The sequence below is a fragment of the Amborella trichopoda genome, chromosome 2 (assembly GCF_054954075.1).
Source record: "Amborella trichopoda isolate Santa Cruz 75 chromosome 2, AtrichopodaSantaCruz75HAP2 v2.0, whole genome shotgun sequence".
NCBI lineage: Eukaryota > Viridiplantae > Streptophyta > Magnoliopsida > Amborellales > Amborellaceae > Amborella > Amborella trichopoda.
In genome coordinates, this window is record NC_142337.1 from 43,487,607 (window position 1) to 43,510,214 (window position 22,608).

Sequence of the window (22,608 nt, forward strand, 5' to 3'; positions counted from 1 at the left end):
AAGGAAATCAGGAAGAGAATTGGAAGACCCGGGAAGGTGTTCAATAGTGAAATCAAAAGCGGACAGGATAGCCTGCGAGCGGGCAAAGATTTGTTTGGAAACTAGATTTTGAACATCTTTTTGCAGAATATCTTTGGCGGCTTTACAATCAGTTCGTATGAGAAATTGTTGATTGAAAATATCACTTTGGAATTTTGTCACACAATGAACAATGGCTAATAATTCCTTTTTGACCATAGAATAGTTTTGTTGAGTTGGATTTCATGCTTTAGAAGTATACCTGAGTAGTTGTTCCTGATTATCGATGCGTTGTTTGAGAATACCACCCAATCCTATTTCTGAGGCATCACATTCTATTATCTTGAAAGCAGTAGGATGAGGAAGAGAAAGGCAAACAAGTGTTTTGACCTTTTGTTTTATTAGTTGAACTGCTTTAGTATGAATATTTGTCCAAGGTGGAGGATTCTTTTTTAATCTATCATGCAAAGGTTTCGCATCTATGGCAAGATTAGGATAGAAATCACTTACATAATTTAAACATCCTAAGAACCTCTGAAGTTCTTTCTTGTCAAGTATTTGATCAGGGAATTTATCAACAAACTGTATGGATCTATCTATGGGGATAATTGTGCCATGGTGAATCATATGTCCTAAAAACCTAATATTGGTTTTAAATAAAGTTATCTTTTTTGCCGATACCACTAATCCAGCATTCTGGACTGCATTTATAAAAGTATTAATATGTTTGATATGCTGATCTATTGATTCAGAGAAGATCAAGACATCATCAATATAAACTATCATGAATTGATAATAAGCATTGAAGACATCATTCATTATTTTCTGAAATTCTAATGGACCATTTTTCAAACCAAATGGCATTACATTCTATTCATATTATCCAAATGGTACATTAAATGTTGTTTTATATTTATCTTGTTCTTGGATTTGTATCTGCCAATATCCAGATTTCATATCAAATTTGGAAGAGATACAAGCATTGGCTACTCTATCTAATAAATCTTTCTTATTTGGGATAGGATATCGAATCCATCTTAAAACTTTATTAAGAGGTTTATAGTTTATGACTAATCGAGTGACGCCTCTTTCTTTTTCAGCATTTTTATTTACAAAAAAAGCTGCACAACTCCAAGGTGAAGAGCTTGGTCTTATTAACTTTTTGAATTGGAGTTCATCTATTTCTTTTCTACACATGTCTAATAAGGTAGTATTCATTTGTATTGGTCTAGCTTTTGTAGGTATTTGTTTTTCATCAAATCCTTGTTCATATGGTAGACTAATACTATGCTTTTTCCTTTCCCAAAAAGCATTAGGATGTTCACTACATATAGAAGTTTCTATTTGTTGTTGAATTGATTGAATCTTTTGTTGAATCAAAGGTTCTTGTATTTGTTCTTCTATATACTTATATTTAATTTGTTGTTTTAAAGTACAAAGAAATTTTTCTTTATTTTGTAACTGACGTTTTACATTATTAATTTCTTTAGTTTTGGTTTATGAATGAATTCAAAGTGTATTGGTACATTTTGATAATTCGAAGATATTCCTGTTTGATCTATTGATAAAGGATATAGAAGTGTAAGAAATGGGACTCTAAGTATAATTGCTTGGCTTAATCCTTTGACCATAATAAATGGTGTATTAATACATTGATGATTGTTACAGACAGAAGCATTAGATAATTTATAATTGATAAAGAGTCTACTGCCATCTGCTGTATTTAATATTTGAGTTGTTTTATCAAAATATTTGGAAGGTACTAGACCTTCGTTGATGCAATTAAGGTCAGCCCCTGAATCTATTAAGGCTGAGGTTTCGAAACTATAATCCTTTGTTATAATTATCTTGACTTGAACAAACCATTTTTTAATCATAATTTTATCTATTAAATTAACAGAAGGAATTGTTACCACATGAGGTTTGGCTTCTGAAGTTTCTGGTATATCTTCTGGTGGATCTGGCTCATAGGTCATGAGCTGATCGAATTTTATTTCATCTATATCAGTTTCTGGTTGAGATAATTGTTGTAATTCTAGAGTTTTGATCATATTCTTTAATTGACATACTTCTTTTTTAATCTCTTTAATTTCTTGCTTTAAGTCTGAAATTGAAGGTTCTTTTTGTTGAGAAGTATGTTGTTCACTTACTCTTTTCATAATAGAAGCAAAATTGTATTCATCAGGTGTTTTATTGATTGGAGGTGTTTTTGCTTTTGTTTTGGTTAATGTAATAAATTTAGTGATTATAGATCTTTTTTCCTCTGGATCTGTAATTTTCTCAATAATATCCAATATTAAATTATCTTCTTGAGTAAGCATATGAAGATTATGTGTAGGTATAGGACAACTACAAGTAGTATCTTTCATTTGATTTGATGATTCTGTGTCTGTTGAGGAGTCTGAGGAATCAGATGATTCTGTCCATAAAAGGTCATCATCTTGAATATGTTCTATATGTGATTCAGTGGAATCTGAAGATATGGAATCATAATTACTGATGTTATATATTTTTGATTTAGTTGAATCATCTAAATGTAATGATTCTATTTTCTTTTTTAATTTGCATTGGTGTTTGTAATGACCAACCTTTCCACATTTATAGCATACTGGAAGCTTCTTTTTATTCTTTGTATTTGGAGGGAATTTGTCTATGAATTTTCTTTTAAACTTCTTATATTGTTTATGTACTTTATTTGATTTAGATTTATCTTTATCTTTTTTATATTTTTTCTTTTTCTTATATAATTTTTCAAGCATATTTTTCCTATCTAGATAATATCCAAATTGTTCACAGAAATCACCAAGTTCTTTTCTCTTGGTAATTTGTTGTTTATCTAGCTGTCTTTTGAGTTTAAGATCAGTACATAAAGCTAATCCTTCAGCACATATTTATGCTAAGAGTTCTCCAAGTGTATAGGCTGAATATACTATAATTCCATTATGTTTCTTTCTAAGTCTATCTTTGACTTTTTCTGCAAATAAGTAAGGTAGACCTGCAATAAATTTTTCTTTCCAGTGGTCTAGTTGACAGTCTTCTCGTATTAATAATCTTGAGAAAAAGACATCCTTATACCATTTGTAATGAGATAATGTAGGACAGCAAAGATTAGAGAGCAGATCTTCTGATCTTGCTGCTAATAATGCCGTACTTCCTACAAAATGAAGTGTAATGGTATATATTAAGGTGTTCACTGCATCACTTTCAGTATAAATTATTTCTTAGTTTTGTTCATTCCTGGTTGTCCATTGTCTAGTATTGGTAAGGATTCTATTCTTGGTTTCATCATCAACATAGAAATCCCACCATCCTCTTAACCAGCAGGTGAATCCATTAACTATTGCTTTAGCAACTTCTTGGTCTGGGTTGCCTGCCATTTTGTTTGCAGAAGCAAACATTGTCATGTGTCTCATGACATCTAATATTTTTAATTCAGATAAACCATCTATTGTCCAATTAACTATTGATCTTCCTGAGTATGACACAACTTGTTGTATAGCATCTTCTTCAAGTTGGACATCAACAGGTGTAGGTCTTTTATGATATGGTAAAGCTGTAATTGGTTTCCAAGTTTTACCATAGGCTATTCTGTTTATATCAATAGGTGTAGTATCCATAAAAGCATTTTCCTGGTTTTGGATAGTATCCTCTATAATTGGTTCTATTTCTTCCTGGAGCATCATTGTTTCATGCTCTGGTATTTTGGATTTTCTTTTATCTGACGATTCTGGTAATGGACTAGGTATAGTTGGTAAAGGAATACTGATTTTGGGAGAAGGAATTCCTTTTATGTCTAATTGAACTAATTTGGCTATTAACTGATCCATTAAGGTTTTATTATTTTCACCAATATGAAATTTATTTTTATTTAATTCTGGAGGTGGTTTAAACAGGACTGCCTTAGGAAGGGAAGGAGTTACTTCCTTTGAAACAAGTCTTTCTATTCGTTCTGCTTGTTTTCCTAGAGACTGCATATATAGATTTGTATAATTATTTTGTTCCACAATATGAGGAATAAGTTCTTGTTTTTACCCTAATTCTTTGGGTAAAACTTTATATGGTGTGGCAATTATATCATATAATGATTGTGGTGGTTCTCCTTTACTTGATGGAGTTACTCCTTTGAGTATTATACTTTTTTCAGGAGGGTGTGTACTAGCAGTAGTGGTACCATTCGTGCTAATATATGTTTTTTCTTCTAAAGTTTGAAGATTATCAAATGAGGGAATATTGATTTTATATTGGATACATATTTCTTTTAACCATATAAAAAATCATTTTGTTTCTCTTTCTTTTTTGAGAAATTTGTTGTATTTTTTATGCATTAGTTCGATTAATCTTGGTTGAAAGGTTTGGATATACCATTTCCTGATATGCTGATTTTCTATAGAAAGATAATATTTTTTCAGATAATCAATATTAATTTTCTTCTTTTTTCTTTCTAGTTTAGCGGCTAAATATGCTGCTATATACTCATCATAAAAAATCCATGTATATTATCTATTTTTGATCTATTAAATATCATTTTAATAGATCATCTATTTCAAAAATATACATTGATACGTCAATCTATATATATATATATATATATATATATATATATATATATATATATATATATATATATATATATATATATATATGGGTTTATCTAGACTTAACAACCCCTCAAAATACAAAAAGTTCAAGTTAGAAGGGGTTGTAATGGGTGTAATTATCAAAACAATCATTATTTTTTTATTAAAAAATTCTTTAAATAAGTAACTTTACCATTAAGCAATGATAAATTTGAAATTTTCATAAAAATACAATACCATTTTAAAAGTTAATGTCCTAAAACTTTATTTGTAGAGTGTCTTTGTCCTTTAATTAAAATTTCAATTTTACCCTTTATAGAGATGACAAAAATATCTTGTCTTGTAATAATATTTACAAAATTGCCCTACAAAAATAACTTTTTTTAAAGAATCGACTACAAAATTAATTAATCCACCCTTCACAACTCTCTCTATCTTGAACCTTTGTATTTTGAATATTCCCCTCTCTCTTACAAGGACATTATATATATATATATATCTTACAAGGACATTATTCCCCACTCAGCACACGAAAATAGGGGAAACACAAACATCGGAGAAGAAACTAGGCGATGATGAATAGCGGTACCGCACAGATCCACTAATAGGGAGTTAAGTTCCCCTACCTTCTTTATGGCAAGACGACATAAAGGACTAATAGTTTAATGAGGACAAGGCCACGCTAGGTCCCCCACCTCAACTATTTAAATGAGTTTTGTCTCCAAAATCTATTTTAAAGATGGATTTTGAATCTAAAATTGTAAAGATTTAGAATCTAACCATGATTACAATGAATATGAAATGTCAAATGAATTTTCAAAATAAAAAAGAGAAATCTTTTATATCCGATGAGATAAGAGAGGAGGCTTAGAGTTATTTGATACAGCAGCGGAGAAAGAATATGCATTGCTTTCGAGCTGACAACCATCATATTTCATTTTACATTTAAGCAATAGTCCTAAAAGACCAGTCAATAACTAAAATTATTATTATTTTTGGATTGAATACTATAACGCCAAATACATATGATACAAAGAGATCACAAGCACTTTATAGACGTCAAATATGCAATTTGACAACCAAATATAGGTAGTCTTATTCTATACTTCTCATTTCTAAATATGGAGCAGGCTACAACCCCACCGCCACAAAACAGTTAAATTAGCTTTCTAAAGGGATAAATCCCACCGCTCTCCCAACGAAAATAACAATCAACAGATTCTCTCTCAAAACAGAAATCAACAATCTCTCTCTCCATCTACAAAAACTACAATAACCAGCATGAACACACATGCATGTTGCAGTAGCAGCACCTGATGCATGTTGTTACAAGTGAGATGCTAGCTCTTTAAAAGGTGAATACAAGCCCTAACAAATTCCCTATCCTAAGAATTCATCTAATAAATGGTAACACCGTCCTACAAGGTCTATGAGATTTTTGGACAACCTTAGAAGGAGACATACGAGTGCAGTTGATAAATCCAAATCAAGTCTCTAAAACTACGGATTCCGACTAAAGTTAGCCCATAACTCCAGTTGAAAATTCAATGAATTTTAAAAGAAAAGCTGCAGACTAGTAATTTGGTGGAACCATGAGAGATCAATGTACGAGTCCACACCAAATGAGCTTAAAACGATTATCCTGTCTGGATTCGCAGAGTGCCAAGTTTTAAAACACGGTTGATGTTAAAGCTTGCCATGACTCATATGGTCATGGCAACAACATGGTACTAGGGTTCATTACCAAGGTTTGAAATATGGCTGTCATAACGGTTATAACGTTCACCATAAAGGAAATACCCCTTAACCATGACGCTATAGAAAGTTGAGCTGGTCAGAATTGAAGGTTTGTCTACAGAAAATAATGGCCATTTTTCCCTTTAAAACGTTATGAAACCAATAAAATAAACATAGAAAACAACGGTTACCTTCAACTTGCCGGAAATGGTATTATACATAGCCAAAAAAAAAATTCCACTTATTTCACTTTTTATGTTATTTTTCATCTTTTTTTTTCATTTTTCACCCTTTTCTCACTTTCTCTAGAAAACATTCATTTCAAACTTTATAAAGCCCGCTACCGTTCTTAAAATGGAATCGACTACTGCAATTCCATTCTGTTAGTCATCACTATTCCGTTTGGATGGTGATGGAGGGAGATAGCTTCCCCCATGAAACCTATTTAATCACCTTCAAACCCAACCCATTGATTGGAAAGCGATAACCTTATAGGCCTACTGTTGTCACAATTGTGTGGACTATGTTATACTTTCCAAAACCATACATGTGAAAGAGAGACTCGAGGGTGGGTAAACTGAGCACAATATCCAATGGGAGCATCAGAACAGCCACTATTATTCAGTCCAATCCTAACCACCAGCGTACATTACAGTCAGCACAGTAGCTCAGGCAAGAAGCCCTTCATTTCTACTCTTAACACGGAAACAAGAAACAGACAAGCGCAATAGTAAATGTCTACCTACAGTAAACATACAACAAAACAAAGGCTCAATCAATTCCTTTACCTCACTGCCAGGCCGAAGCTGATATGAGGTTCCTCTCCTTCCATCCCAACAAGAGCGCCCCATCCTTCTCCTCCAATGTGTAATTCTCCGAGTACGACTTCAACAGCGACCTTATAACTGAATTCACATAACCACTAAGTGGGTAAGGTCTAAATCCTGCCATCATGAGCCTTGACCTCCATTTCGCCAGCAACTCATGCCTCTCAATCCGATCACGCCCTTCACATGCCACAATATTCACAATATCCCTTGCCAAACAATGTTGCTCAACATTGATCCTCTCCTTGCTATCTCTTGCCAGCGAAACATCTATTGATTCAAACATGGCAGAATAATATTCCAATGTCTCCATAAACCTAGGGAGAAATGGTGCCGTGTTGGTGTTCGATTCATGTTCGACCAAAGTCATGACTTTGGGAGAAAGTGCCTTCACCCTTCTCAAGAGATCATCTCGTGGGTTGCGGACGTCAACACTCTCGTCAGGGGTGTGATGAAGTTGCAATGTGAAGTTCACCGCGAGGGCCTCACCAGGCCTCACGTCAAGCATCTCCAGTTCCACTTCGGGCCCAAACACAGGCACTGCATTGAACTCAACTGGTATCCCAAACTTCTCTGACATAGCTTTGAGCCTTTCACCAACCACCTCGAGGCCCTTTCCTCTTGCTTGCTTTGAAACCGGATCATCAATTCCAGTTATACGGACATGAGGTGGGCCACTAGGGCGAGCCGCTAAGGCTTGTATTAGGGTGACCCATTGGGTGCCTTGGGCTATTTGGAAGTCAATTATGTGCACCCAGTCCTCAGTCCTGAAGGCCTCCGCAATAGCCCCATTAGCTGCCATGTACCCGAATTTGAAGTAAGGGCAGATCTCATAGAGTTTATGCATATAAGAGAGAAGTTCCTTGCCAAAGGGCATGGGTTCCTCGCATTTGAGAGAGCGGTAGATCACTGAACCAGAGGCTTCTTGCCGAGCAACTAAGCCTTCTAACATATAGGCCCCAAGTCTTTGGATTGGCTTACCACTTATTGAGACTGCATTTCTTGCTTCTGATATGAGCCTTTCAAAGTTTGCGATCTCATTTTGAGAGAGGGCCTTCGCACACTCGATCAAAAGATCCCTTACATTTCCACATGGCTGTGAATCCCCATGTCCACATGGCTGTGGATCCCCATGTCCACCTCTTTCAATGCATGGTTTTTCAGGTGGGTCACCATGAGAAGTTTTCTGAACCTTACTGTTAGACCGTGCTAATGGGGGGCCCCGCATTGCAGCCTGACTAGAGGCAACAAAGCGTCGCTTTGTATTTTCAGGCTTTCTCTCTTTAGATTGATTTGTTACCTCTTCATCATCATCTGGAGCCATGAGAGCTGACTCCAATTCCAAGAGTGCATGCTTCATGTTCCGGATACAAGAGGCAGCACCAGGGGTAATGAAAGAAGACCCGGTGCTTCCACCCGCTGACGCTTGAAAGCGATCTTGAATGGTGTGGGGTGATCTCTGGAGAACACTCTCAGAATCTAAGGAGGAATTATGGGAAGGGCTGATACCTCTGTCGTGATTTTCAGTGGAGCTGAATTGCTCCTGGCTGTTGCTTAATGTGGTAGAGAGAGTATCATAATCAAATTGGGTAGAGAGAGGTGAGTCTGGAGAGCTCCCAATATTGAATTTCATAGGGCCATATACCCATTCAGATGATGGTACAGAAGAGCTAGTAGAGAATGCATAGGATATATCTCCACCATAGCTGAAAAGCTCGTTCATGTCCATACTACTACTAGCACTGCATGGACTGTGCAGATAGTTCGTGTGCTGCACCAAACAAGTAAAGTTTTGCCTCTGTTTTTAAAGACAGCTGCAATCAGTGTTCAGCTCATCAAAAATAAACTTCCCCCCTGAAAATGTGTTGAAAAGAAAGTAACATCATCATACTGGAAAAACGATTGTACATAGAATGATCTTTCATATTTACAGAACCAAAGTTACTAAGATGAAAAATAAAAGATCCTCTAAGTCAAATGTCCAAAGTCAAAGAAAGAGAGAAAAAAGCAGAAACAAAGTCAAATATGTAATGAAATTTCTAGCAATCTCTTTACAAATCACACCAAAATCCAAAACTTATTTTCAAAGTTTCCAACCCTCCATCCATGTGTCAGGCCATTACGTTCCCCCAATTTCCAGATAAAAAAGGAAAAAGGAAAACATACATCACGTAATTTTCTAAACCATATATGAAGTGATTCATTAAGATGTATTCTAAAAGTCCTGAATTTTTTTAACCACACCTTACAAATAACAAACGAAAATGACAGGGTAGAACACCTAAAGCATATTTTTTGAATTTAGGAAAGTCCATAGAAACGCACAGGAGAGAAAAAAGAAAGGCAATGACTATGCAAACACTATCCTCTCTCAAAAGATTCTTACAACTACAAGTACCAGAGAAGGTGCTTATGTCAGCAGGCACACTAGTTTACATGGGGTTCATGGGGTTCTTTAACCAAGTCCCCATGGAAAATCCCAGCAATTTATTTTTCCCATTATTCTATAAGAATTAAGAGACATCAGCCAAAAGCATATTTCAGATGTTTCATAGTAACTTACCCCAAAAAAAAAGATGTTTCATGGCATATATATAGACTTCTGGAGCGTGCAAAGCAACATCTTTAAAGTAGGAAGTACAGCGAAAGACTAATTAGCCAAAAACGTTTGCTCATAAGCTACACAATGGATTCAGATATAAGAAACACAAGATCAATATCTTGCCATCATATGCTTTTGCTTTTTCCTGATGATGGTCTATCTCGAAACGATCCTCCAAAAAAAAGGTGATTTTCTTTGTTTCCATCAAGAAGCAGATACAAGTCTGCCAATCCCACCTCAATTGCATCCCTCACTTGTATAATGTTTTTTAGTAACTTCAATGATTATCTGCCAAATGTTCAATATAGATTGAAAAAATGTCTAAAATTCCCTAATTAGTTATCTAAAACCTGTTTTTGTGTCTTTTACTATTCTCAGTAAGTTTTAATTATTTAAGATCATGGTAATATAATTCCTTTATTTTTTTTTTTGGAAACTGCATGGTAATATAATTTTATATTTTACATTGGAAAATTAACAATGACTTGAACCATTTTGATTTCCATGCAGAATTAAGGAATTAAACATGGAAACTTTGCAAATTATATTTTGGGAGACAAAACACCCTGTGATCTAATTCAATGTCAGAATCAACGTTCACAAATTTAACTATCATATGCCAGAAGCATACTGAGAAAAGCAGCACTGCAAGACAATTTTAGATGCTTCTAGATGTCAAATGGAAGAACAGAGTGCATACCCCAAACACAGGAATCTAACAAACTGCAGCCATAAAATTTGGATGAGCAGATACATCATCATTCCACTTGAATTTTTTTTTTGATAAAGCATTCCACTTGAATTGTAAAGGATATTATTACCTCAAAAGAAACCTTCCGCAATTAGTTCAATGAGTTGCCTTCAATACATGTTCTTCCCTTCCTTTAAATCTTTTCCCCATAAAGATTGGGATGAATTCCCGATAAACTTAACAACAAAAGACGTGGCAATGCAGAAGTATCATACAAAAGTTCCAACCTGGAAGATGGCTCTCAGTGCTTGCTGCCAACCCAAAAAAGTTATTCCATCAGTATCAAGCAGACTATCCACAACATCCACCAATATCACAAAAACTTATAATGAGAAGGCCAAAAGCAAGTAAAACTAGAACCTACTGGGCATACAAACCAAAGATTAGAAGAAATTAAACGTTACTAAAAACAGAACACCATGAAACCAGAGTAAGGAGTGGCATTGAAGCAATCAAGCAGGTTAGAGACTTGAGAAAATGGACTCCATGTGTCCATTAGGGAAAACAAAGATTTCAAAATGTTACAAATAAACTTATGACCTGGATATCTAGAGATAATGAAATGGTTCTGAATCCCAATCCCTGAAATTGTGTGCATAACAATATATCAGTTACTAATGTGGATTTGGATAATTTTTCTAAATGATAAATAAAAAATTCCATCTTCAATAAGTTATTGGAGTGCCTTCTTGTATGGTGAAATCTTATTTTGGTCGAGTGTTTTCAGTGCCTTCTTTCCATCAGGCATATTCCAAAGAGAAAAACTCTTTGACTTCATAGAATATAATAAAAAGTAACAGATTACAACCTCAGTCCAACATAAAAGCTTCCAACAGTTAACTGATCCAATCATCAACCAAAATATGAAACTTTTTCGTTAAATTATGGGTAACAGTGACTATGCAGTCATTTTCTTATTTGCCTCGCACATGAAAAAGTAAAGTTAACAAAAGAAATCATGTGAACAAGACATGCACATGCAGGGCTTTCTTTCATTTACCATACAATCTATTAGCTCAAGTGGAAGGAATTCAAGCAATCGTAATACGAAGTCTACTACCCTAAGCAACTCATAGAAGATTGAGCAATCTAATGTAGAGCTCTATTTAAAATGCACAGTAATCGAAAGGATACCCACAAAAATCCATACCCATACGGTCTACACTGTACAATAACTGAGGATTCGAAAACCAATATACAACACCAGTTTCCTGCCCAGAAATCTAGAATTTATTCCCTTAAAGGCCTTATCAAGAATAGAAAACAAATCCCAAATGATCATTTCCATAATTGAAAGTTACAGAGCAAAAAACCTAAAAATTGGCGACAGGGAACTCTATGTCTCTTCATTTAAAACTCATACTTATTAAAAAAATCCCTTAAAATATATTACAATCTGTTGCTCGTAATACACAACGATTGAAAACATTTGAGTTCCAAAAAGAGCATTCACATAGAAACCCTAAAACCATAAATTTTTTAAACTCATGGGAAAAAAGACACCCAGCAAAAAGGGAACTTCAGCCTTAATTGAGGGCAGCAATTACATCCACCCATTAATTTCCAAATTTTACAAAGCTTGAGAAGTAAAGTAAAAATGATTGGACAAATTACTTAAAAATCAGAAACAACAGAACATAATTCCTTGCACAATTAATTATTAAAAATTATATAAATCAACCGCCATCCTTTGAATCGCCAACATGGACTCAAATAAAGCACAAAAAAACCAACAATCCTCACAGACAACCCTAAAAATAAAAACTCTTATACCCAACCAAAAAATAATAATAATTAAAACAGTGAAAAGGAACCATAACTATATCTGTAGAGATACAAATACTTTGCCATTAATGAAGCTCGAGAATCACAAACACACCATACTTGAAGAGCTTGCTAAATTAAATGGGGAATTAAACACAAAAATGAATGAGTAGCCAAGAATTCATGACAATTAAAAAGCATTGACTGCAGCTTTAGTTGAAATTGAAAACTTCAGCGGCATCACCTTGAAATACTTTGACTGATTTGTCTCTCTATTTCCTCTTCTTTTTTTTCTTTTTTTTTGCAATTAAAACCGTTTATTGCGCGGTCTCAAACCGTCCATAACAAGGGAAGAGAGAAGACTGAAACTTATATGAGAGAGGAAGGGTTCTCTTAAAAAAAGAGATCTCCCTTTGTCACACGCGTAACGGATTTCGTAACGGCGACTGGGAAGGGTTAACGGAAGGAAGACGTCGACCGACGCTTTGTCCGCGTTTTGACGGTAGAGCAGCCTGACTTCTCTCACCTCACGTGAACCATAACACTTTCCTTTCAGGTGGGGAGAATATAAATCAATTCTAAATTGCTTCGAAACCGGCTGATGTCATCGTATACGATATATACTTTTTAATAATGGTTTAAAAAACGGATCGGTGACTCGGATCGGGCTTCCAAAAAATCTATTCGGATCAGAGAATCAGCGATCCCGATCGAGAATCGGGTGAATCGGTCAGAATAAAGCTTAAAAAAAATTCGAAAAAATTATTAAAACTCATTATAAATATTTTTTTTAGGAATTCAATAAAAAATGAGGGTACTCCATTAAGAATTTTTATGTTTTTCAATGAATATGCGAATATTGATATGTTCTTTCCCTGCATGAACCGTCATTTAGCATTTAATTTACAGTATTTCGTGCTCATCCCTACATTGTTGCTGTTGGGACTCGATATGTGAATAATATGGCTGGGATAGGGTGGCCTCAGAATCATCATCTCTCTCATTTTCTCTTTGAATAATATGGATTAAAAAAAAAAAATAACAAATTTTCAAAAAAATCGATCATGGATTAAAAAAAAAATCACAAATTTTCAAAAAATTATATCATGGATTACAAAAAAAAATTCGATCATGGATTAAAAAAAAAAAATCACAAATTTTCAAAAAATTCAATCATGGATTACATAAAATTCGATCATGGATTACATAAAATTCGATCATGGATTACAAAAAAAAACAAAAAATTCAATCGTGGATTACAAAAAAAGAAAAAAAACAGTTCGATCATGGATTACAAAAAATTCAATCATGGATTACAAAAAACTCTATCATGGGTTACAAAAAAAGCAAAAAACAAAAAATTCAATCATGGATTACAAAAAAAAAAACAAACATTTCGATCATGGATTACAAAAAAAAAACAAACATTTCGATCATGTATTACAAAACATTCGATCATGGATTACAAAAAATTCTATCATGGGTTACAAAAAAAAAAAAAAAAACAAAAAAATCGATCATGGATTACAAGAAAAGAAAACAAACATTTCGATCATGGATTACAAAAAATTCTATTATGGGTTACAAAAAACCAAAAAATTCGATCATGGATTACAAAAAAACAAAAAAAATTCGATCATGGATTACAAAAAAATCGATCAAGTATTACAAAAAAATCTATCATGGATTACAATAAAAATAAAAAATAAAAAATAAAAAAAATTCCGTACGGACTCGCCGATTCCGTACAGTGAATCGGCGATTCACTATACAAAATCGTCCGGTTCTCTCTAGAACCGGATGATTTCCGATTTTTTAGGCGATCCGGTCCCCTTTTCACGATTTTCGAGTCGAACAGGGCGAGTCCTGTTCGACTCGGCGTTTTTTAAAACACTGCTTTTTAATCAAGGAAACGACCACATTTTTAGAATATGTTATAATACGTGGTCCAGAGGTATTTTAAGATGGATCCAAATAGGTGTTCCATCTAAACATAGTAACTAACGGTTTAAATATCTTTTTAATATAATTATTATTTTTAGTTTAATTTTTTTTTTTATTTTTCATATTCATGATCTCCATGTTAAAGATTATTTATTTTCTAAAATTTAGGAACAAAGTATGTTTTAAAAATAAATCTATTGCCAAGCCTGCATTTCTACAATATGCGGGTTGGCTGCATGCTAACCGTGCCCTTCAAACAATAGATCAGTGACATGGATTCTGCACCCAAAAAACCGATTCGAATTGGTGAATCGGCGGGCCAGATCATCGTTGTATTGTTCGAAAACAATAGTGAGCCAGCGAAAAAACACATGAAAAAATAGTGAACCGACAAAAAACCAGTCTGGATCGATCAATCAGTGGTCCCAATCAGTGAATCAGTTGTTTGGATCGTTGTTTTGCTGTCGAGAATCAACGTTTTACAGTGCGGAACTGCCAGTTCCCTTATAGACTCGATCATTTTCCTATATATGCATATTACATAGAACTGGAATGAGATGTCCGATTCTTGGGTCGGACCGGGCGAATAGCGGAGCGATTTCGTGCCGACCCAGTGTTTTTTAAATCATTGCTTTTAAGAGAGCATTTCACTCTAGTCATATTCTAAAAAATGGATTAGTGATTCGAATTGGGCACCCCAAAACCTAGTCTGGATAGGTGGATCGATCGTATCGGTCAAATGCAACCTTTAAAATTTTCAAAAAAATTATTAAAATATAATTATAAATGTTGTTTGTTAGGATTCCAATAAAAAATGGAGTACTACATCATTGACTTTCATTGTTTTGCATCAATATGTGAATATTGAGATGTTGTTTCCTATATAAGTTGTTAACCATTAAATTAACATGACACAAAAGGAGCATAAAATTATCCGGAATGAAGTATATAATCATACATGGACTACAATATAAAGCATACAATTCTTCTAATATGACCTACAACCAAAATGAAAGATGATGCCATTTTTCATCTTGGTCATGTTGTCTCCATCATTGAATTGGTGAGGCAATTCATTGACTACATATATGAACCAATCATCCACATTAGTGGCCAGCTGACTATACTCAAATCCCTCAGTATTAGTAATTTGTTGTGCTCCTAGTCCAAACATCTTGAAGCTTGCCCATCATCCTCACCCCCACCGTCATGCTTGCCCCCACTAGGGCTGGCAGTGAACCCAGACTTGGACCCGACCCAACACCCAACGGGTATACCCGACATAGGCAAGTTTTGGACTCGTGAGTAGGGTCTGAGTCCAATAAATGATACCCAGGTAGTCCCGAGTCTGGGTATGGGTCAAGCTATACTTGACCCATTTTTATTATATATAATTTAAGTTTTAACGTTAGTTTTATACTTTTATAACTTTATAAACCTAGCCCTAAAATCATTTTAATTTTCGAACATCTTCATCTCTCTCTACTGCTCTGCAAGCCCAAACCCCATCTTCTCCAAACGGCCTCCCACTCTGCAACTCCCCCTCTCTCTTTGAGTCTCTCTACAACCGCAAACGATCAAACCCCATTTTCTCAGCGACTAATCCTCAAACCTCGAAATCTCATAAGCTACTTTAAAAACTGAAAAATGTAAAAAATCAATCCCCCTCTCTCTCATATTATCCTAGATCTATCTCAAGCTCATAGATACAAAAAGAATATTTCTTAGAGAAATAAAGGGTTTCTCAGAGAAATAGAGGCAAACAGGCAAACCCTCTCATTGTATTTTTAGAGGGATCATCCACATTAGTGGCTTATATTGATGATGATGCATGGCTTTTGCAAAAAAAAGTCATTAGTTTTGTATATGTGTCATCTCCTCATACTGGAGATGCCATTGCTACTGTTTTGATGGATTTATTTTTGCAATGGAATATTGAAAACAAATTGTTAAGTGTAACTTTAGACAATGCATCATACAATGACATAGTTGCATCATCTCTAGTTACTCAATTATCTAGAAAGAACACACGTGTACTTGATAGTAAGATGTTTCATGTGCATTGTTGTGGCCATATTCTAAATCTTATTATGCAAGATAGGGTAGAGGAAATAAAAGAGATAATTGATAAGATTCGAGATATTATCAAGTTCATTAAAGGATCTTAAGGAAGGCAAGAGAGATTTAATGAGGGAGTCCAAGTCCTTAGGATTGAAAGCAAAAGAAACATACGTCTCAATGTTCCAATTTGATGGAACTCAATGTACAAAATGCTAGATATTGCCTTCAAGCTAAAAGAGGCAATTTATCGCTTTACTTAATGAGAATCAATGCCAAATTTGGTTCCATCTGAGTCTGGTTGAGAGAAAGAAATATATATTTGTAAATGTTTACAAAAAATTTATGATGCTACAAATAGTTTTTCGGGGTCCAAGTATCCAACTTCTAATATTTATTTCCCTAAAGTATGCGAGATTCATTTGTGTTTGAAAAAATAACGTTTGAACCTTATTGAGTATATTAATGATATGGCCACCAAAATGGAAAAAGAAGTTTAACAAATATTGGATGATATGTTTGCGATTGCATGTGTTGTTGATCCTTAGTCCAAACTTTTATTGTATATTTCTACTACCTAAAAATATATGGCGATGAGATGACACAAGAAATTTGATAGTTCGACAATGGGTTTATGATCTATTTAAATAGTATGAATCAAATGAATCATCTTGTACCAATATTGGAAGTAGTGCAATTGGAGTACAATCTTCTTCCCACATTGTCAATGAATTTCAAAGAGAGAAAGATAAAATTTTAAAGATTCATGCAACAAAATTCTACTACTATTCTAAGAAGATCAAAATTAGACATCCATATCGTCTATCCGGAGGAGATGGAAGTTTTCAATATCTTAATTTGGTTGTGAGGCAATGCACCAAGGTTCCCCATTTTCTCAAAAATAGCTATAGATATTTTGGTAATTCATGTATCCATAGTTGCCTCTAAGTCAACGTTTAGTACTGAGAGACAAGTTTTAGACCAGTGTCACAGTTCCTTTCTTCCATCAACCATGGAAGTATTGACGTGTACACAAAATTGGCTGCAAAATGATAAAGAAGGTAAAATAATTTCGATTTTCAAATTGTTGTTGGTTGATTAATTTTCATATTTGTTGCTTTCTAGAACTAAAAATCTTTTATTATGTCTTTCAGTCTTAGGGGGTACATGTGTGTCATCGACTAACAGTCCCACTTCTTCTGTTGGTGAGGATGTTGAGGACTGCGATTGATGTCTCAGGTATCAATTCTCAGATACTTACCAAAATAAACCACTTACACATAGTTGATTTCTAGAACTGTGTATTGCTTTATGAACTGTGTCATGTGTGTAACTTTGTGCTTAAGCATGAGTGCTTAACTGTGTATTGTGTAACTGTGTGTAACTGACTAATCGTGTGGTTAAGCTTGAGTATTTAACTGTGTACTCTGTAACTATGAGCTTAAGTGATACAGATAAAAATTAGGAAAAATTTTCAAAATTATAGTTTTATTATTTTCTTGAATTTATCTTTTTAGGAATGAGGATTTTGGTGCGTGAGTTTTAGTAGAGCCTAAGTTTTCACCCATGAAGGCCTATCTTTTGGTTTAGGAAATAGATCTTTTAAAATAAGTAGAGATAATCTTTTATTATCTTTTAGAAAGAGAAGATAACATGAGATTTAAGGAGATCTAGATATGGTAAAAAAGTTTTAGGTAGGATAAACGTGAAAGAATATGGGGGAGTTAAAAACTTGTTAGGAGATTAGAGAGAGAAGTGAGGAAAGAGAGAAAATAGGGACACGAGGAGAGAGAAAATAGGGAGCTTGAAAAAAATTGTGGAAGTTAAAGAGAGAGAGAAAGAGAACGAGAGTTTTACGGTTTTTTTATTTCTTATTTTGCATTTAAAGGGAAGAGTCACTCATTGTAAAGAGCAGATATTAGAATTGAGTAAAGTTGATCTTGTGAAAATATCGTTTTAAAGTAAATTCCCTTGCAAACCTTGAGAGAATGTATATTCTCTCAAACTTTTATTTATTTATTTATTTATTTTCTAGTTTGTTATTTTTTCTCCTACATCATTAAGCATGAAAGCTTATTTGTGCATTGTGTAACTATGACTGTGCAACTGTGTAATTGTGACTGCGCAACTGTGTGTAAGTGTGTTAATTGTGTATTGTGTAAGTGTGCTTAGGCTTGTGAACTTACTGTGTAACTGTCTGTAACTGTGCTTAAGCTTGTGAACTTACTATTGTGCTATAGCTTGAGTGCTTAACTGTGTAACTGTGCTTAAGCTTGTGAACTTACTGCCGCAACTAGCTATAGCTTGAGTGCTTAACTGTGGATCTGTGCTTAAGCTTGTGAACTTACTGCTGCAGCATGCTATAGCTTCAATGTGTATGGGTTTGATAATGCATTTACTGTGTAACTGTGTTTGAGAATGCATTGACTTTGTAAGTTTGTTTGAGAATGCATTCATGTTTGAAGAATAACATTACCTATTCATAAGTGAAACATGCTTTGGTTAGATGAAAATATCTTTCTATGGAGGACTTATTTCCCATGCTTAAACATTATTATCGTCTATCAGTTGAAATATAAATGCAACTTGTGTAGATAGAGCTGCAACTCGACGACAATATCTTTGGTTACATGACATTATCAGATCAGCTGCAACTTGATTTTAAATCTTTTATTTATTATAGGCAGCACGTCCAACCATCACAGATGTATCCGATATTGATTATATCAGTAAGAGAATTGCAGTTGTATCTGATATTGTCATCCTCCTTGCAATTGATAATATCAGTAAGAGAATTGCAGATGTATGATGTATCTGATATTGTCACCCTCTCTTACTTATAGGTAGCACATCTAACCATGAACCTCCTTGCAATTGTGCTGCATGAACCTATGAGAAAGAGCAACATATAGAGATAACTTAATAACCATGAATTGTTTCAAACAGTGAAACTTTGTATGCTTGACTCTTTAGCAAGTGCTATAGTTGTACATGCATGAGTGCAAAGAGCAAAATGTGTTGCATATCTTTCTTTTTTTTAATATGTATAAATGCTTCAAAGCAACTATGTGAAAGTGGCTTATTTTAGTAACATGCTATTCTTTTCTTACCATGATATTTAAAGACTTACATTTACAGCTTTGCCTCAACATTTCAGTGTGGAAGAGAGTAGTTGGGCAAGAATTTGTTTCTGTCCAAGTCGATGGTCCATGGTATATGAAGATTTGTGGCAACAATTTATTTATTTTGTTAGCCGTGTGAGCTTTTTTGTTTGGTTAGCCGTGAGCGTCAGAGAGATGTATATATATTTTTACTATATTGTTGATGTTAAATGAAAAATGATGTATGTTTTACTTATTTATTTATTTATTTAGTTTATTCGAGAGTGCAAATGAATTCAGATTTTTCATTTTTTTGCTATATGTTGGAATGAAGGTTTTTTTTTTTGTTGATTGTTATATTATTGATATTGAATGATGTATCATGTATGTTTTGATTGTTAATTTGTTATATTTTTTTATATTATTTTGTTGATGAATGATGTATGATTTTTTTGTTTTATTTGATAGTGAAATGAATGAAGATTTTTTTAAAAAATGTTTTTTACCATAAAACATAATTGTTTTATCATTTTTTGGGTGATTTCATATTCGCGGGCTAGGCTTCGGTCGGGTCAACACTCACAAAGTAGTTTAATAGGTCCAGGGTCAGGTACGGGTATAGGTCCCAGGTCCAAAATTACCCATCAGGTACGGGTACACTAAAATTGGACTTGTCAGGTACGGGTCCGAGTCTAGGTACATATAGATTACTTTGGGTCTGATTCCGAATCCGGGTCCAGTTGAACCCGACCCATTGCCACCCCTAGCCCTCACCCTCCTGCTGCTAGGAGTTAGTCTGTCAATGTCTTGGTTAGAATAGGGTGGCCTCAGAATCATCATCTCTCTCATTCCCCCAATACCCCCTTCCCACTCTCTCAATAGGTGTAACACTACCAACATCTTTGACGAATTGTGGATATGTCTTCCTCTGTCTTGCTCCTCACCACCTTCTTCTTCACCTACCTTGCTGATAGCCTCAAGGAACACTCTCTTGCACAATAGTGGCTCCTCTTATTCCACTATTCATTGTTATGTTGTATTTGCAACAAATATTGTATCTTGGTCAATAGGGCCGTAGTATTCAAGTTTCATTCTTATTTATTGTTCATGAAAGATCAAGTTGTAATGATTGTAGACTAGTTTATGAAGCCTCTCTAAAGTGAACTGACTCCTCTTAGGCGTTTGTAACTATTGGAACGTACTCCAATTTTTCTCACACCTAGTAGGCGAACATGTTTCGAGAATCTTGATTGCTATCCTCCTTAGGTGAGATGCATCACTACCATATATCTCTCACCATTTAGCTGGATTGAAATGTAAAAAACATTGTAAGGGCAAAAAAATTTCATAAGATTAAATATATGAAAGAGCAACAGATTGGTTAAGGGTTAATCTAGATCCATCACACTTTGAGAACTCATGGAAAGTCTAGTTTCGAAGGATCGTACCACATTCCCATACATACAAAACTAAGAAAAACACTTTGCTTTAGTGCATTAATTATACATCACAAATGTAACAATAAAATTCTTACTTCAAATATTAACTTTAGTGCATTAATTATACATCACAAATGTAATAATGAAATTCTTACATCAAATATTAACTCTTACCTCTTGCACTGCCACTATTTGGTTCCGGTGGCTTCTCTCCAATAAAAATAATGTATCTAACCCTTCCATAACCTTGTTGGAATGTTCAGGCATCAAATAGACATATTTTGGGTTAAAGTAGAAACCTAGAAAATACATAGATGGAGAATGTCCACTAATGCATATTGAAGAAATATTTTAGAATTTAACATTCTAAGTACATAAATGAATATTTAACTGCATAGTGAATCTGACAGCCAATTGTTTGTCCTACATTCTTTCAATAATCTCGGCCACTTTAGTAGCAAAACTATAATTTTCCCTAATAGTTGCTTTAGCCCTCTCATTCCCTTCACAAAGGAGGCTTATGATGGCTATCTTGTCAGTATTTACCATTATTAGCACTGTGAACACAGAATTTCGAGAGGCGGACTCTTGACCACTCTTCACTGGTGAACAACCTCATGTAACTTGGGATTCTCAAATGGAGTTCACAACCAAGTAATCTGATGCGAAACGAGTTCTAGTGGACCTAATTATCTCCTTATTCTCAGATTGTTGTTTAAACAAAAATAAGATTTTGTTTGTAATAGCCCTTACTGAAACTATGGTCTCCTTCACAATTTGGATCTTACAAGATCTCCTCTAACATAAGATTGATGTAGTGGGCAGCACATGGAGTCCATATCAGATACTTCTTGTCCATCAACCTATATCCCTTGAAAACACAAGCCTTCATATTGTCTATAATAATCTGGACCACATGTTTTCTCCCATCTCCTCTACTATCTGGTCAAATACTTTTTCCATAAACATTGAATCCTTCCTTATCCATGTGACATTTCTGCTAGGCAAGAAGGTCGTTTCTTTTGGGCAATACGCCCAAAAGTTAAGATAATCATTCTAGTTAACTCAGTCCCACTAACTGTCACTCATAAGAGTGATGCCTGTTCTCAACCAACTCTATTTATACTCTGCAATCCACTTCCAAACTTCCTCCATCTCTTCATCCAAGATTGGCTCACTGAGCTCATATGTTGTAGGGGGCCTTCACCTCAAGCTGACTTTTTGGATTGTGGCGATCATAGGTAGGTAATAAGGGTTATTGATTGTGTCAAAGGGGATCCCCTTATTGTGGAAATATTTCTCAAATAATATTTTCATTATGTGCCTTGTATCTTTCCCCATACCTCTGAGGGTCATGCGACCTAAAGCCATGGGCCCCCCATGTCTACTGTGTCCATCTATAGTGCCTTCTGCGATACTAGCGCTCCTAGAGAAGCCAAGAGTAGTTTCCTCAACATTTGAGGTATGTGAGGAGGTTACTCCAGATAGCTCTCTGGCGAACTAAAGCTAGCACTAGGTGCACCTGTGCTCCCAATATTCCCATTTTAGGCCCTCCATATGTACCCATAGATACATACTTTCACTAGCTACTCCATACATGTTTAGGTCAGTGCCACCAAACATGCTCAAGTTGGGCCCTCCATAAATGCCCACGTTGTAACCATCAAGCATACCGAACCTGCTTTACCAATAGTATGTTTCATATAATCTTATCCTGATTGCCATCTCCAAGTCAAGGTTGAATTGATGTTCTAGATCCATCCCTCTTTGTGACGTATATAACACAACTA

At 34.6% G+C, this 22,608-nt stretch overlaps 1 protein-coding gene and 1 pseudogene across 6 annotated transcripts; one reads left to right on the top strand and one right to left on the bottom strand.

The window, feature by feature from the left end:
• Nucleotides 1-6,928: 6,928 nt before the first annotated feature.
• On the bottom strand, nucleotides 6,929-12,816 carry LOC18440964 (scarecrow-like protein 21). Of its 6 annotated transcripts, none has more exons than XM_006851094.4 (3): nucleotides 12,521-12,816; nucleotides 10,583-10,763; nucleotides 6,929-8,957 (listed from the first exon to the last, which is right to left on the bottom strand). In XM_006851094.4, exon 3 carries the CDS (start codon nucleotides 8,886-8,888, stop codon nucleotides 7,122-7,124), a length of 1,767 nt encoding a protein of 588 aa, XP_006851157.1. In that variant the 5' UTR covers nucleotides 8,889-8,957; nucleotides 10,583-10,763; nucleotides 12,521-12,816; the 3' UTR covers nucleotides 6,929-7,121. The 6 variants fall into 6 exon arrangements, with proteins under 6 accessions (XP_006851157.1, XP_088716235.1, XP_011625873.1 ...); XM_088860109.1 differs by having other exon boundaries at nucleotides 6,929-8,973; XM_011627571.3 differs by having other exon boundaries at nucleotides 6,929-9,013.
• A 1,676-nt stretch (nucleotides 12,817-14,492) lies between these two features.
• LOC148783227 (zinc finger BED domain-containing protein RICESLEEPER 2-like) lies at nucleotides 14,493-19,087 on the top strand (annotated as a pseudogene).
• The last annotated feature ends 3,521 nt before the right edge of the window (nucleotides 19,088-22,608 follow it).

Coding starts and splice junctions, on each gene's coding strand:
- LOC18440964 (XM_006851094.4), bottom strand. CDS start 8,888: ATGGACATGAACGAGCTTTTCAGCTATGGTGGAGATATATCCTATGCA.